Genomic DNA, 16,876 nt, shown 5'->3' with positions numbered 1-16,876 from the left:
TATTTTGTTTTATCACTTCACAGTGTTTCAAGCACCAGCGTTTCCATGTATTGGTTTCAAATAACCCTTTATATATATTTATTTATATATATATTTATATATAATTTATATCAAAACTGATAGTACACAGTATAACTGGAAGAAGAACTGAACTTAAAAAGGATATGTTGAAAGAGGATGGAGTTTGTGAATGCAATAAATAAAGCCCCCTTCCCCCACCCACCCACTCCCTACCCCAAAACAAAAAGTTGTCATGTTCATGGAAAATTGTGCACAGCAGATATTATAAAAAAGTAGATTCAGGAGCACATCCAATTATAAATGATTGTTAGGAAAATCATATAAAACAATGGAATACATAAAAGTGTCAAGAGTAATCGCTAGGGTGAGAAATTCCTTGGTGGCCAGATGCCCACGGCAAGCAGAAATTCTCCTGGTTGCATCAGTAAGAGGTCGATGTCCGAGAAAGTGTGTTCAAGCACAGAAGAGGCTCTCCAGGATTTGAACAGCGTGGGCAGGTGGAGTGTTTGAATTTCATACCCTGATTCATAGTTTCCACAACTCCATGTGCAATTTTTCAGAAAGATTCGTCGTTGACTGCCGACATGTCCCCCTTGGGCGTGGAGGAACGGGACGAGCCCTTGTCTGTGCTCTCAGAGCCCGAGCTGCTCTGATTCTGTTGTTCTGATCCTGCACTGGAGGTCACTGTAGAAGATGATGTGGATGAAGAGCGAGTCTTTTCTTTAAAGTCTGTGATAATTACTGTGACATTTCCCACTGTGACTGCCAGCTGCTGTGCAGTACTTCTGTCCACATTTTTCAGTCTAGGTCTAAAACAAATGAGAAGACATTTATTAAAAGGATAAAAATAAAGGAGAAAGGCGAAGTTTATTAGGAAAAGCATTTGAAAACAAACTCGATGTGACTTGTGCTCCCTCGCCTGCACAGTTGGCAGTGGCTGGGAGGAGAAGCCAGGCAGGCAGAGCACAGGATGAAGGTGTGCCCTGCTCCCTGTGCCAGCAGGCTCCCTGCGCCTCTGAGGGCTGCAGGGCACACTCAGCTCCAGAGAACAACCTGTCTCACAGAGCTCTGCACAGGGAGTCTCTTGCAGGCTTCTCCTTATCCAACCCTGCCAGAAAGGAGGACACCACAGCAGAGCCAAGCGGACAGGAGCCAGACAGAGCAAAGGATCTCCTCCCCAAGGGGCAGATGAAAGACTTCTCTTATCTAAATTCACCATCTCATCATGTGCCCTGATGTTATGAGACAAGGCTGTGACTCTGCAATACAAAACCACATGAAAGCATTCGGCCACGGCTCTTTCATTCCCCACGTTGGAACTCTGCAGCTGCAAACAGCACAGGCACTGGGACAACTTGGCTTCTCTTTCAGCTGCTTTGAGCTTATACAAATCAGATGCCCAACCAGCCTATGGATAAAATAGCTCATAATGTTCCCTCTGGAATCGAGGCTATTGTAAATAAAATCCAAAATGTACAACGGTATTTTTTGCAGCCAGAGCTTTTGGTTAGGGGAAAAAGAAAAGGGGAAAGAAAAAACCACAAATCACCCGAAAAGAACCCACTGGTATTTATTGCTCAGGATTATCTCAGTAATTTGCATGCTGTGCTATCATTCAATTAGTAATGTAGCTAATAAGGGTCGAAGCTCTAGGAAGCTGACATTCAAGCACATTTCATGGGCTGGTCCAAAGCTCTGCTTCAACAAGCCTTGGACATTCCTCCAGCTACCAGCAAATTCCAAGTCAGCTGCAGAGACTGCTGTAATTTACAGCTTTTGCTCCTAATTAAGGGTCAGACTTAAGCAGCAGAATATTCTCAATAGGGAAATTAAAAAGGAGAGTCTTTATACATCAGTGAAAAGTAGCTTGCTGAGAGCTGCCTTATTGAGAGGGATGGAGGGAAGGTTAATTTACTTTGGGATCAAGCTTCAGCTTTTAAACCACTCTGCCTTTTCTCCTCCTCACTTGCAGCACACAAGGCTAGTGCAGTAAAACAGAAAAAGAGGGAATTAAGCTCATTTTCTACCCGCCATGAATACTCAATGGCTTGCAGTGGTAAGTTAACAAGGAGAAAGTCCTTAAGCAGCAGTTATCCAAGTGGTATTCCAGAATCAGAACAGAAAAATGCATTGAGGACAGATGTACAACTTCCAAAATAGAACAATTGTATTTCTGAAAACTTCCTCACCAAAAATAAAGTTACGGCACCAAAAATAGCATTTTCTTATCTAACCTAGGAGGCTGCTGCAATTTTTAACAAGTACCACCGGAAGAGCATTTTTAATAGACAGAAAATACAAACAAAACCCCAAAACACGGCTGCATTGGGCTAGCCCTCAGTAAAACTCCTACTTGCAGCAGCCCCTTCGCTCTGGAACCAGCCTTGCCAAGCCCAGAGCCGCGCTGTGGATTCCCAGGACAGGGAGATGCACCCACGCTGCACAGACACACTCAAAGGAGCTGCCGAACTGCACAGGCAACCACAGGGAGAGGAAATGATGCCACCTCGTTTGTGGCTTACAAGAAAGGCCAGCTGGCTCAGCAGGGTTTGAGGTTTCCACCGGTGCTGCGGTACTGTCCCGGCAGATCCCCCGCACGGCCGCCGCTGTTCCCGGAAGCACAGCACGAGGACGTATTTTCCTCCCTGAGCTCCGAGTTCCTCTAGGAAACCCAGTCCTTCCTGTAATTTGCCTGGGTCATTTGTTTCCTCTTGTACTCAGAAACAGCCAAAATGCTGGCCCAGATACCGGAACAGAGCTTGCTGCCTCCGCCTTCCTACAGGGTTGGACCTGAACTCTGGCTATTGCTCGTTAAAAGGTAGCTCTGAGAGGTGTAATTAGCTTTAAAAAAAAGAAAAAATGGAGCTGCCCATACATCTTTAAATGCCAGGACAAAGTAACATGGAAGGGCTGTGGGAAGCAGGGCTGAGGTACAGGATTTCCCCACAGTCCCACTCACAAACATTCACATTATCACTTTCAGTACTGAGCCTCCCAACCATTTCTCTGGGAGGTTTTCAGGGTTTCCCCAGTACAAAGAGTTGATTAAGCACAGATGGAAACCGCCAATCTCTTCAGCACATGCATACAATTTTTGCCTCTTATAGAAGAAAGGGATTGGCCCACTCATGTTATTTTGCAAAATTAAACACCCCGATGCTTCAGGTTTATAGCAAAAGGATTTTATGGCCAAATAAGTGAAGTGTTTCAAAACATTCACTCTGAAAGTACACAGGAAGGCATGGTATAAACCAAGGCATATTGTCAGAAACAGGCATGGTATCCAAGAAATTTAAACAGGATTTCTTAAAAATCCAGAGAGCCCTAAAAGACAATTTATGAAGAAACCCAGAAAAACTGTTAAGCAATCTGGGCATGAAAAAAAACTTATCATTCTGTAAAAATCAGAAAAAGACTCTTGACAGCACTCCTGAGAATTGCAAGAAAAGTTCTACTAAATAAAACACTTAAAAAGACAGTTTAAGAAGGAGATGAGGTATCCTTTAAAAATACCCAGCTAGACCTGGTACTATTAAGGCTTAATGAGGCCTGGCAAAAGCTTGCCACAAAACATGGACTAAAAGACTTTGCAGTAGACAGAGTGACTCCTTTAATGAGTAAAAACAATTATTTGATGTAATCTCTCAATTTAGTATTATGTCATTAGTCAAGTACATCAAGTCTCCTGCATCCTAAGTCTCAAAATAAGTACCATTTAAAGAAGAACAGGACAAGAAAAGAGTCACTGCAATAAAGCTGCCTTTCTGTAATCAAATCAGGAACGGACACTTCTCTCTTTGGGGGCTGAGGAAGAGTTAATAGCAGACCCTGCAAACAGCTCAGTCTTGTGGCACAGCAGATGTCACACTGCCCTCACTGCATTCCAGTGGGTTACTGTGCAAAGGATATTCCCTCTTTTTCAAGATTTTCACGTTATTATTTAAAAACTTCCAAGACAAGAGTTTTCTGTAGTCACACCTTGCCAACCTGAATGCCAACAGCAGTGCCAACCGTATTTCCCATGTGCTTTACCAGTGTTTGCAGCCAATACTACCCCAGTTCATGTGGCTTCACTATAAAACACCTATTACAGCACATTTGAAAGAGATGCAATTCCTATACCCAGGCAAAGCAACCAGTTCAGTTCTGCCTCAAGTTCAATAATACAAAAACTGTTCTGTGATGCTGAATTTTTGATTTAAAAAAATGAAAGAACAGTATAGGCAAGACTAGGAACAAACCTCTCTCCATACATTCATTTCAAACTCAGCCAAGTATCAAACCAGCCATTTGTGCTTTTTGTTGATAGCAAGATCCCAGCAAATCTGTTCTTGTATACTTAGTTCCTGTATACTTGGAAAATTATCTTGACAATTACAGTGACTGAATTACAGATAAGGAAGTAAAAAAGTAACCTTTGTTACTGCTATCAAGTGATGATAAGAATTTGATACTATTGCTGGTTAATGTTTTTCCCCCACTGTGTCTATAGTCAAAAGCATTACAACCCAACTGACAATACAATTATTTTAGCAGAGAAATGAAATCAGAATGGACAACAGAATTAATATTTCCAAAGCCTGAATCTGTCCTCACTAGTGGAGTGTTCAAGTGCTTGTACATCAAAAAAAATAAGTGTTTGCTTTTTAACACAGTTCTCAGATACCACGGGCTCAACTTTAGTCTAGAGTTACCTTGAAGTGTGATTTGAGTCGCTGGTCTTTGTTGTAGTATTCCCAGACTGTATGCTGTTTGCTTCACTAGGAGGATCTTTCACAATATCCGACTTTGGTCTGTGAGAATTGGAGGGAAGAGGGAGATTACAATGTCGGTTTAACTGCACAATTAACCAATGCACAGTGCTACTGAAATCACATCACATTTAATACTGCATCCTTCAAACTTACTTAGTCTTCTTGTTAGTGTTCTTCTTTGTAACACTTGGACTAATCTCCTTCTCTTTGTCAGGTTTTTCTTTGTCTTGTTTTTCCACTTTCTCCTTCTTCTCCTTCTTAGGTGGTGGTGGGGTTGCATATTGCTGGGCAACTTGTTGTGCCACCAACTGAGAGTTTATTCTAGGTTTTCTATAATGACAATGAAAAGAGAGATCTATAGTCAGTCTTACACAGTAAAAATAACTACACTGAAAGCAGTATGAAGATTTATTTCAGCAACCAGGGAAGAACACTCCACTTAAAGAACCAAATGGATGTCCTTATTTGATGTGAAGTACTACTGCTGTTACCAAACAAGACAGAAACGTTAAAAGAAAGAAATACTCTGAACTGCGGTTTCATCAGGTTTTAGTATCTAACATTATTAAGTATAATGCTCCCTTTCTTCATCTATGTCATGAAATCACAGCCAATTTTGGGGGGAACAGCAGTGAAAAATCAGCTTTCAAGAAGCTGCCAGCCATACACTGTGGCTACACTTTAAGAAAAGGAACAGAATGTGACAAAAAAAAAAGTTTCCTGATAAACATCAGCCTCCTTCATATCCTTAGTTTAATTTCTCAAATAAGCTTCTGGTTCAGCAGCAGCAAACCTTGCACAAATAACAAAGAACAAGAGAAGGTAACTGAGATGACTTTGTCCCAAGGGGCGGGCTGGCAGGAGCACAGGAGACAAGTGGGCATTCACAGCGGCACTGGGAACAGCCGTGCCAGCCTGCGACACACTGTCCTCACACCATTGTCCCCAGCCCCCAGCGTGCTCAGACAAAAAACACAAGCAAGCTGCCTTTCAAAGGCTGCTTCCACTGCAAATTATGGCTTACACAGACAGGAGCTTTGCATGGAACCAGTATCTTGGTTATTGATCCTCTCATATCCCACAGGAATTGGTACCTTTGTCTCTCCTGCATTCCTCATCCAAACTCTCATGTTCTCTTCCGACAACTCAAAAACTCTCCCCCCTGGCATATCACAAAGCAAATTATACTCTGAATACTTCAGCTATTCATGATCAATTCAATTCCTTCAACACTCCAGAAGGATCTGTACTCCCTGTGACCACACAGCTCGTGGGAGAGGAACAAAACCAGGTAATCAACTCCTTTAGTCGTCCATAATAAACCAAATGCTAATTGCAACAGTTGCCCAGGCTTGTCTAGAGCTGTTAAATTGTTCATAAATACAATTCAAATTTGCACATAGATCAGACTAGAACAGATTGCCAGTGAAAGCTGCACCCAAGTACCATCAGCTCTACAGCTGATGAATCCCAGGGGCTTGTGCTGCAGAGCTCTGTACCTGCACCCAGCTTTTACTACGAACATCAAGAGAGGTTTCAAGCACCTACTTAGTGATGTGATGTGTTGAAAAAAAGTCTAAAACATTAATTACTCATACATAACATTTGCATTGAGAGATTATACACACAAGGGAACATGCAGAGAATTTCCACTCCCTGTCATGGGAAAATCTAAGTCTGCTAAAGCCTCTCTTGGTACTGATTTCCTGTATAATGGTACCAAGATGTTTTTACTAAAGCCAGATATACCAAATTATTGAATTTCTCTACCACAGATTATTATAAAGTCTGTGCAACAAGTTGAAATCAGGTCCCTGACCCATCTCTGGCAATCAGACTTTTCACCCAACATAGAAACTGTAACTCAGTTGATGCTACAATCTGCATACACATCTGAGTGAACAAAGATCTGGTCTTCAGCCTTAACTAACTGTGATACTGAAACGTTTTGCAGATCAGATCAAGCAGTTACCTGTTCCACAGAATAGTGAAGATAATTAGCATCCTTAGAAATCCAGTATACAGCAAATTCTGTCTGACTCAGAAGGAACATGTAAAAAGAAGTGGTTTGGTTACATGGAAAAGATTTTCAGATTGATGCAACCACACTAAAAGCTGACAACAGTAACTTGTGTCAAGCAAGTACCGTACTTTTGCTCACTGCCTACTAAAAAAAAAGATAAAATGTCAAGAAATCTTCAAAGAGAGGGCAGATACCATCTCCCTGCATGATTATACATGATTAACTCACTGCTTGAAGCTGCCACTTCTGCCCAGACTCAGTTATTTGCTGTTTACACAACCAGCTAAGTCAGAAACCCGAGCCATTGAAGGGAAATCCCAGTTCATGACTCTGAGTGGTTTTCCCACTTTACACAACTCTGATGTGCTCCTTGTGATGTTATTTCCAAGCCTTGTGCCCAACTTGTGCAGCTGTCCTTCCTGTTGCAGGAGTGCTGCACTGCTTGAACAGAGATACAAATTTTAAAATGCAAACTAAAATAAAATCCAAATGTGCATAAATATGTCCCCCTGTATTTTCCTAGAGAAGGCTGGAATGGCAAAAGGACCAGCTTTAAAGCACTCCTGTGGAGACACTGCCCCGTGATTTTCTGCTCCTTATCTGAACCTGTGACAGAACACTGCATTTATTAAGTTTGATCATTTTCTGGCCAGTCACTGACCTAACCAGCACAGCTTCTCCAAAATCCCTATTTACATATTCCCTCTTACCCACCAGGATGGGTGAGGGCAAAGCCAAAGCTGGAAGGGAAGAGAGCAGGAAGCAGCCATGGACCTGTGAGAAGGAGAACCAGCCCTGCCCATGGGTTTGCTCCTGCCATGAGGGAGGGAGCACAGAGCTGCTGAGACTTTGGTCAACACTGAGCATCTTTCAAAGTCTGCTGCACTACTAGAACAGATTTTTTTAAAAATAATTCAAATAACCCAGCAACTTTCCAGTTCCTAATCTGTTTCACCCATGCCAGAAGCAAGCTTAGGAAGAGGGTAAAAAACAGGTAATTTAAGTAACTGGCAGAGTAATAGGAATAATAATAGGAGTAATAAAATCCTTCAAGTAAGGCCCACACTGCCACTACAGCCAGGACACACTGGTTAAAAGTCCTTTACTAAAAAGCCAAGCAAAGCAAGTCAAGCAGCACATTTTTAACCACAGCAAACTATAACCATAGGAACCACAATTGAGTAAAGCAGCTGCAACATCCAAAACTTACTCCAAGTTTCCCTGCCTACCAAAAATGATTTATTTGGCCACCTCCAAAGCGAATGCTTCAACCCAGATACACCACTATTATATTAAAGAAGTTATCACTTAGGCAGAACAATCTGAACAGGAAGCTGCAACTACTTCTAAACTTTATTTTTAAGAACAGCTACAGAAACAAGTATTAACCATTTTTTTAATCCCAACATCTTCTCACTGGTTTGCTTTCTGCAACATTCAAGTGTTCAGGTATGCAGAGAATACATCTAAGTGACAAAAATCAAACCCTAGCTCAGCCTCTTCAGGCTTTCTAACCAGCACTCATGCTTAAGGAACAACTATGCTGTAACCTACTAGAAGGCTGTTAGTACCAACAGCACTCACAACTCACAGCTCAAAACCCTCAGCTTCCCAAAAATTATCTGAAGAGATGCAATACTTAGAGTTTGACTTAGTTCTTGAATTTTCAATGCAAGCATCTGAAATAAGTGTGCTCTCTCCTTCCTCAACTTCTTTATGATAGTGAAGTTATGCTAGGGTAATTTCCCCCGATTTAGGTGACAACCTGAGTAAAGACTCAGTACTGATGTGACAAACAAATGCACATCATTTTTCTTTTTACAACATGAAAAGGATTGTCTTCTCCCCCTCTAAAACTAAGAGCAATTAAATGAAATTAAACTGTGCTTTCAAAGTTATGTACAGACAAATAAATTGTTTCACATTAACTGAACGGTAGTTTACATCCCAGGAGCAGACATCTGCACAACTCGTGACCTCTGCAGCAAGGACACACTGCTGCATGAAAAAGCTGAAATACATTTGTCTGCTCTAAGAATGGCTGTGGCACCTGGGTCTCTTCACCGTCGACTCCCGTAAATGATGCACACAAATAATCTTTACTACCTTTTAGTAACAGATTTCACAGAAACACTGTGCCTGCAAATATAAACTATATGCAAATACACACACATATATATACACACTAGATGCAAATATTGTACCCTCAGGTTGCCATGTGAAGCGACACTGGGATGTTTCACTCACGGGAAGTAGAATAAACTTTTGCACAACTTTTCTGAAGGGCTCACTACCTACACTGCTGTGCTCTTTTAACAAATTAAAAATAAAAAAGCAAAGTGTAAACTTAAAGCTCTGGCAAGTAGTGTTTCACTACTGCATTTCCTTCTATGTCTCAAAGCTTCCCTTTAAAGCACGCCTCAGAACCAAATCCAAGAGCATGGACACCAAGGAATTCTGCTGCTCCACTCACACCCCCTGCAAGCAGGCTTAGGAGTGCAGCAGCACAAACCACACATCCAACACGGGAGTTACTCTGACCTGGATTTCAAGAGGGATATGGGAGGATAAGCTGCACCTCATTTTTCATGAGACTAAGTTCTGCATCTGTCTGGGATTTCTCTGGCCCTGCTGCCTTGAGAAAAGGGAAGGCACCTGTCTCCTGCAGACACCAGGGAACAGGGAAGTGACTGGGCTTTATCCCTGCAGCAACACAGACCTGGAGGGACCCCAGCAATCCCCAGGAACATGGATCTAATTACAACTGCTCTGACTTCCCTACAACTATGTTATCAGAAGAATCAAAGTGGCATCGAGTGGGATTTCAGAGTCAAAAGCCTCATGTAACGTGAAGTAGGGAGGATTTGGATAATTTCATGCTGTTCTGGCTTTGATGCACGCGGTGATACCAGCCGACCTCTGCACGGCTCCGCGGTGCTTTGAGAAAATGTGTTTCATGCACTGTGCAGTGTGAAGTACATGATTATTTTAATAACCCCAGTCACACATGAATATATCTTCGCTCAAAGAAAAACAAGAAAACAAGACTAAAAGTATTTACAGTGTTTATAAAACAGTAGTGCCAAAACACTTATACAGCAAGCATCCTTCTGAGCATGAAGCAGGATTAGAAACTAACCCATGAGGAAAAACTAAATTAAGGTCTCCTCAAAAGAATTTTACATCCAGAAGAACGAAAGCTTTGGAGAAATTAAGCTGTAAACATGATGGGGTGAGCCCCCATTCCTACATGAATATTTTCCAGCTCATTTGTGATGTCCACAGGGTCCTTTTTGCAACAAGAACAAGGATGAATGGACACATTGTCCTTAGAGTAGAACTGCAAAGCAGTATGGAAGCTGTATACATTTATCTCCAGTTCCCCATGTGATCCAGGAAACAAAGCAACAATAACAACAGTAAAAGAAGACTAGAAGGACAAACTACAAGAAATATGTGACTGAGCAATATTTTAGTGGAAGAATGGATTTTTCCTTTAACACTGATGTGCTAGCACTGCTTTATTTAGAAGACAGACACTTAAAAATACAGAAGTCCATCTAAGGAACATCCACTTGTGGGCCTCAGGTGTTGGGCACAGCAACAAGTTTGAAAGACTCTGAGTGTAGGTCTGAATATTTTAGAAAAAACAAGAAAGAAAAGAACAGCTTCACACAAAGAAAGCAACTACTTGTCACAAAATAAACTAAGCACATTTAAAAGTGTACAGCCTGCCCCCAAAAACTGTTCAACTGTTCAGTTCTCCTTGACCACCCAACCCCTGTGTTCCACCTCCTTGGAAGAGTCAAGAACAGGCAAACAGAGATAAAGAAGCCTCAGCTTTGCTGATAACTATTCCTGGCCATGACTACAAACCTTGAGCTGTCCACGTTTCAGAAGAGAGTTTTAAACTTTTTGTTTCTCCACTAGAAATTTTTAGACTTCAGGTCATTTCTCACAGATTGAACAATCTTCCCCCACCCCCACACCATCCCATACTTATGTTTGTAAACTTTAAAAAGCTCAAAATTATTTGCAGTAGTTAATATTGACTGGGCTCACACAAAGCTATCACTTCTTTGCTTTTTTGGATGAAAATCTTCTTTTCTTTTGGCTTTCCCAATTTTCTTTTGATACAAATAAGAATGAGAACGTTATTAAATGAAATGAAAGCTGTCACTGGCTTATACAGAACAGGACAGGCATTCCTGGCTGCTGGGAAGTGTCTGGTCAGTGCCACCAGAGTAGAGTTGAGAGACTGAATGATGCCTGTAAAAAAAAATACTCCATTCTTGCTTGTTACAGGAGCCTCAGCACTACTTTTTAAAAAATATTTGGGCATGTTTACAAATCAAAGTGTATAAATAAAAGAGGTTTATTCCCAGAGTTGTCACTGCACATATTCTGCAGCTCATGTTTTCTGTTTTGGTTTTTTTTTTGTGATAACATGCAAAAACAGTTCTAAGAGAGTCCCAGCACTGCTCTATAAACTATTCCACTATGACTGCTCAACAGCACAGTGTAATGGGTTTTTCAGTACTTGTCCAGTTCTTTTTAAATATACATTGTTCCATATAATCCCATTACAAAAATCTGAAGTCAGGGCTGTAAGATGTTTTTGGAAGCAATTTGACCAGAATTTTGCCATCCCAAAATGAAGTAGTCACAGAACTCCTCAAAACACCCATTCTAATACAGCACAGAACTAGGAACTGCAAATGAAATGCAAACATGAAAGTAAATCTGGACCATTCACCTCCTATCAAATTAAGAAACATCTTATATGGTGCTTCTTGCACAGCTGGACTTAGGACCTGGTGGGCGGCCAGCAAGACAGGAGCCCTGAGCCAGAAAATGGGGCTATTTGGGATTTTGTTGGAAAGTTTTCAGCAGAGAAGCATCACTGTTTGCATTTTTGCAAGCATTTGGCCTCTCTTTTGGTTTGTTTTGGGGTTTTTTTCCCACTGGGAAATTGATAAATCACAGAGTGGGTTTTCTGGTTAAAAAGGGTTGAACCTGAGTGACCACAAACCTGGGTCTGTTCTACCAAATCCCATGGGGTCTGCTCCTTGTCCATGCCTATCACACAACACCATAAAATCATGCCAAAAGAGATTTCTAACACTGTATGGTGCATGTGCTTTCGACCACAGGTTTATCCTGTGAAGGGTTAACCCTGTGTTAAATCCTCTGTGGAGGGTTCCTGATACCAAGCAGTTTCAACACAGCAGCCAACAGCAGCTTCTGTACACTGTGGAGGACAGAGAGCCAAAAGCAAGAGTTAAACAGAAGTTCTTCAAGCTTCTTTGCTACCAGAGTGAGGATTGAAAATAGCAGTGATGATGAGTAACAAGGCTGAGTATCAGTTATTGGAACAGAGCCTGACGTTTACTTAAGCGCTAATACCGTGAAATTTAACTTACTGTGTCTGCAGGAGGCAAAACAAAAGTCAGGCTGAAGTTCTGGAAGAAAGACTGCTGTTCCTCCTTTCAGAGGAAAAGCCTGCCTGGAAGCAACAGTCAGTGCTGGCAGCCTCACCTGCCTGCTCACCTGTAGCACCCATCTAAGCAGATCATTTCATATCTAATCTGTACTAATGAGTGCCAGCAAAAGCCCCAAGGCTGCCCAGCAGAGGCTCATCCCACAGCTGCTGTCTCTGACTAGTCCAAATCCCTGGAAAACACTTCCTTGGATGCCCCCAGCCAGTCCCAGCTCATCCCTGGAGCTGCAGCCCCCACAGCTCCCTGTCAGTGGGCAGTGCAGGAGCTCTGGGTGTGTATAAATAAATATATTCACAGACCACACTCAGCAGGACAGCGCTGAAGAGCTGCGTACTACAACTAAGGATTGTTCTGTGTTCATCTGCTGGAATTAACTTCCAATAGGAACATCTTTAAAGGACTAGAGTGGGGAAATGTGTGAAAAAGCTTTTTTGGCTTTCATTGAAAAAGTAACATTTCCTTAAATAAGGGGTTCAACACCCTTAATTAAATAAGTATAAAATTAGTAAAGAATTGGCAAAACACCAAATTTACCATATTTTAAGACCATTTTTGTCTCATTTGATGGGGAAGCAGAACTGTCCAAGTGATCCCAACTTCATTATGCTTACAAATACTATAAAATTACTACTTCTGAATCATGACTATATACAAAATATTCCCTCCCTGGGAGTGTTCAAGACCAGGGGGGTGGAACAAGTTGACCTTTAAGGTACCTTCCCACTCAAACCATTCCAGGATTCTCTGACTCTGTAAGGCTAGAGTACATAGCCAGAAATACAGTTTTTCAGATGATTTCTTGCTCCATTATTTTACTTTAAAAAAAAAAAAAGTTTCTATTAAGATTTTTAATGGTCCATTTAAAAAAAAATCATAAATTAAGAAAATACAGCACAATACATCTCTTCTACTTAAAACAAAACTCACAATATGTAATAGATTAAAATGGCATCTACTCCCTATTGCAACATCACCCTAAATTCCAGCTAAATAAAAACAACTTTACAACTCCCCTTCTTGCCCTCTACCACCAGCAGTGGTTTGGTCCAGGCCTATGCACTCCAGAAAGAGCACTGCTTCCTATTCATTTATTGCATTTACAAGGAAGAAGTTCTACAGCAACAGAAAAATTGTGTGACTATACACAAAAACCACAACTGAAATGAGATGCAACTGGAAATGTAAAGATCATCCTGAGTCCAAACTTGAAAAGATGGCCTTGAGGTTCCAAAATCATTCCACTTAGGTATGCCAATTTCCTTGGTCACCAATAATTTTAGTTCTAAGTTGCAGGAGCTGAACAAGCTTAATTTCTGGAAACTTACTGCAACTGCCCTGCTCATGCTATTGACCCATCCCAGATCCACTTGGAGCTTCAGTTTAATCCATCACTGAAAATTCCAATTGCTGCTTCACACTCCCAAAGAGGAGAATTTATCATGCAGCTGCTTCTGGTGTTTTCATCTATAGCCATACCTTACTGCAAAATACCAAATGTTCCATGATTTACAGGGACTTACAAAGTTGTTATGGAAAATCACTGATCTCAGCACAAAATTTACTTGCCTACAAGCACCAGAATGATGATAAAACTAAGGCCATTTTACTTGCTTGACAAAAATAAGCTGCTCTCACTAGCAAAAATATGGAAACACTTCATAAAGCTGGCAGCAACCAAGATGTGTATAATAAAATACACGGATTTACAACAAAAACAATTACTTAAAATACTTCTTTAACTTTTTATTAAGTTACATGTAATCCTGAGAAAAGCATACTGGCTCAAAACTTCCTGGTGAGTAACAAAGTGCACTTGGATACCATGAGGGGATAAATGAACCTGATAAAAATTTAACATGTAGATTCCTCAAAGCAACTGCTCATGATTATTGCATATTAAATTCAAATAACAAAAATATGAGGAAAATAATAGTTTTTAGCAGCAAAGCTAGAAACTAGGAACACCAGGCTTGGTGCTATCACTGAAGCCAATATATATTTTTCTGTTTCAGACACTGAAATCCTGACCAATAATGGAAATTGTCACATATAATCCATCTTGACATGTCCCATCTGTGAGCATCTGCCTCCAGGTTTTGGGATACTCAAGTCTCACACTTCAAAATCACACCAGAAGAGAAACCAAACCTGGAAAACAAGGAACAAAAAGGAGAGATGCAAAGAAAATATGCTCCCTAACAAAAAAAAAGATATGCCAGTTAAATTCTCAAGCTGATCCCCAATCACCAGTACAGAATTTGGAAAATAGTGCTTAAATGCACATAATATTTACTGTGTGAAAAATGCAAATCACTTGAATACCCAACCAGTGCATAGAGAGGCTTTTCTTAAAAACAATGAAAGAATTTCTACTAAGCAACTTTTGCAAAGTGCCCTCAAAATATGTGGGCTGGTTTATCAGAGCAAAATTCTGCTACACTTGCATTACACTGGAATACTGTCCACTTAAAAATGAAGACTTCTCTATCATTTACCAACCAGAATAAGTCCAGATAGAAGCAAAATGACAAACCACCATTTCTACCACAGATTCTGAATAAACTTAATAGGCCCTAAATCTCTAGGGATGTCATAAAAAAATAAAAAGCGCACCAATTGAGCAAGGCAGTAATTTTAATTCAGCTACATCAGACACTGCAGGCTTTACCTAAATGAGCAAAACTTGAGCTTTTCCAGCAAGCCAAACCTCCTTTTTATTAAAAGAACATCAATGATAGGATTTCCTTTCATATGAAAGCAGCATTTCAAGAGCCCTTGAACAGCCAGGAATGCAGCTTCATGACAAAGCCCCAGCCTGCAGCAGCCGTGCACTTTGAGAGAGACATCAGGGCTGCTCCAAGGTGAAGCAGACACTGCCAGGGAAACAGCACAGGGTCCCACTAGTACCAGTGAGTAGTACCCCACCTACCCCTTCACACCTCTGTCCCAGCACCATCAGCAATCAAAAGGTCACTGCCAGTGGTTCAGAGAAAACCCCGCTGCTCAATAACCCAGCTTGCTTTTCTAAACACGCCAAGAAATAAAAGCTGCTCTGAAGGACAGGGCAGGCAGACATGCGTTTTCAAAAGGCCACCATGTGCTCAGAGGAGCTCTTTTTCTCCATTGTATTCTCTGAACACAATGTGATAAGTGAACACAGATGTACCAGTGACATTTGGGGGTGTCCAGCTCCAGCAATCCTGCACACGCTGCTGCTGCCTGGGAAAGCCGCAGGGAAAATCAGGCTGCCGTCGATAGCTGCTGTGCAGGCACTGTGGGAACAACACGGCCCCAGAGCACTGAAACTTTTGCTTTCAGAATTATTACTCCTGGGCGTGAGGAACTGACCCAGATGGTTTCAAAATTTGCCAGGAAACAATATTACAATACTCAGTTTGAAAGCTCTTCCTCCCACTAGGCTAGAAAGCCTTAGAAGAAGCTACTTAGTAAACTTTGGCTCCCACTTGGAGTACCGGTGTCAGTTACCTGTATGTGCTTAGCATGACATAGGTTGAGCTACCTTTGTAAATAAGACTAGCAGAGAGTGCTCTCCCACACAACAAAAAGCCAGGAATAACTAATTACAACAACAGAAACATTTCCGAGCTCTCCACGAGCCAACTTCTGATCTGTGGATAACAATGATAACTACTTGTCCAGACAAACTATCATTTTTCAAGAAAGTTCTCAGATAAAATAATCTTGAGCCTAAATGCTGATTTTATTGTCCTATCACTGTTTTCATCCTGATGACTCCTACTTTGCAGCTTTGCATATACTTACATGGCTTGTGTTTATCTGTACGTACATGAACACACCCAACCAAAATCCTGAATCGCTGTCAGTCTGGTACAAGACCCAAGGAGGGAAAGCAGGCAAATTCAGTGAAGAGCTCTTTTCCCCGCCACTTCTTAATTCTTCAAACAACTCTGGTGTTCCACCCTGGAGAAGTGGTTAGTCTCACTGAAAACTACCGGTTACACTGTGATCCTGCGCCAGCGGCAAATCACTCCAACTGCCCTGGCACCATCATTTAAAGTCATTTTCCATTTAAAGACTCTCACATCAGCGCCAGCACAGCCTTTCATTACCCATCCCACTTAATACCCACAATCTCTCCACAGCTCACTCGCTCGGTCTCCACTGACCAGGCAGCACACAGAGACTGATGTGTGGATTATTGGGATTCCTAATGCTTCTCTCCCCGCTGGCCAAGCACGGAGCTCTTGGCAGCCTGCCTGACCTGCAACACGTGTGGGTTTGTCAGCCTAATGCACTCTGTCATCTGCACAGGCTCGGGGCAAAGCAGGCCCCACGGCTCCCAACACTTCCAGCTACTTCACTTCCCAGCCCTGGTGGAAAAGGAGGTACAGAGTGAGTGTCTGGGTGTTTGCCACCGTTTGATTTCCGAGAGGTAAGAACAGCAGCATCCAGCATGATCCTCTAACCAAAGGCTGGAGAGTCAACACGAGGCTCCTGTACAAAACATCCGTCCTCACTTGACTGTTGTCTTGCAATGACTCAAAATCTGCACATCAAGAATATGGATCTGAGTAATTTCTTTATATATAACCTAC

At 41.6% G+C, this 16,876-nt stretch overlaps 1 protein-coding gene across 1 annotated transcript in view; it reads right to left on the bottom strand.

Annotated features, from left to right (window-relative positions):
• Window positions 1-234: 234 nt before the first annotated feature.
• RYBP (RING1 and YY1 binding protein) overlaps window positions 235-16,876 on the bottom strand; it is a 38,622-nt gene continuing 21,980 nt past the window's right edge. Inside the window, exons 3-5 of the mRNA XM_050979417.1 lie at window positions 4,929-5,105; window positions 4,716-4,814; window positions 235-830 (exon numbers count right to left, since the gene is read on the bottom strand). Of these exons, the coding sequence (XP_050835374.1) occupies window positions 578-830; window positions 4,716-4,814; window positions 4,929-5,105 (529 nt within the window). The 3' untranslated portion in view covers window positions 235-577. The remainder of the gene's footprint in view (window positions 831-4,715; window positions 4,815-4,928; window positions 5,106-16,876) is intronic.

Source organism: Serinus canaria, chromosome 12 (genome assembly GCF_022539315.1).
Source record: "Serinus canaria isolate serCan28SL12 chromosome 12, serCan2020, whole genome shotgun sequence".
Taxonomy (NCBI): Eukaryota; Metazoa; Chordata; class Aves; order Passeriformes; family Fringillidae; genus Serinus; species Serinus canaria.
The sequence above is the reverse complement of the archived record's forward strand: the minus strand, read 5'-3'. Positions and strand labels throughout refer to the sequence as shown.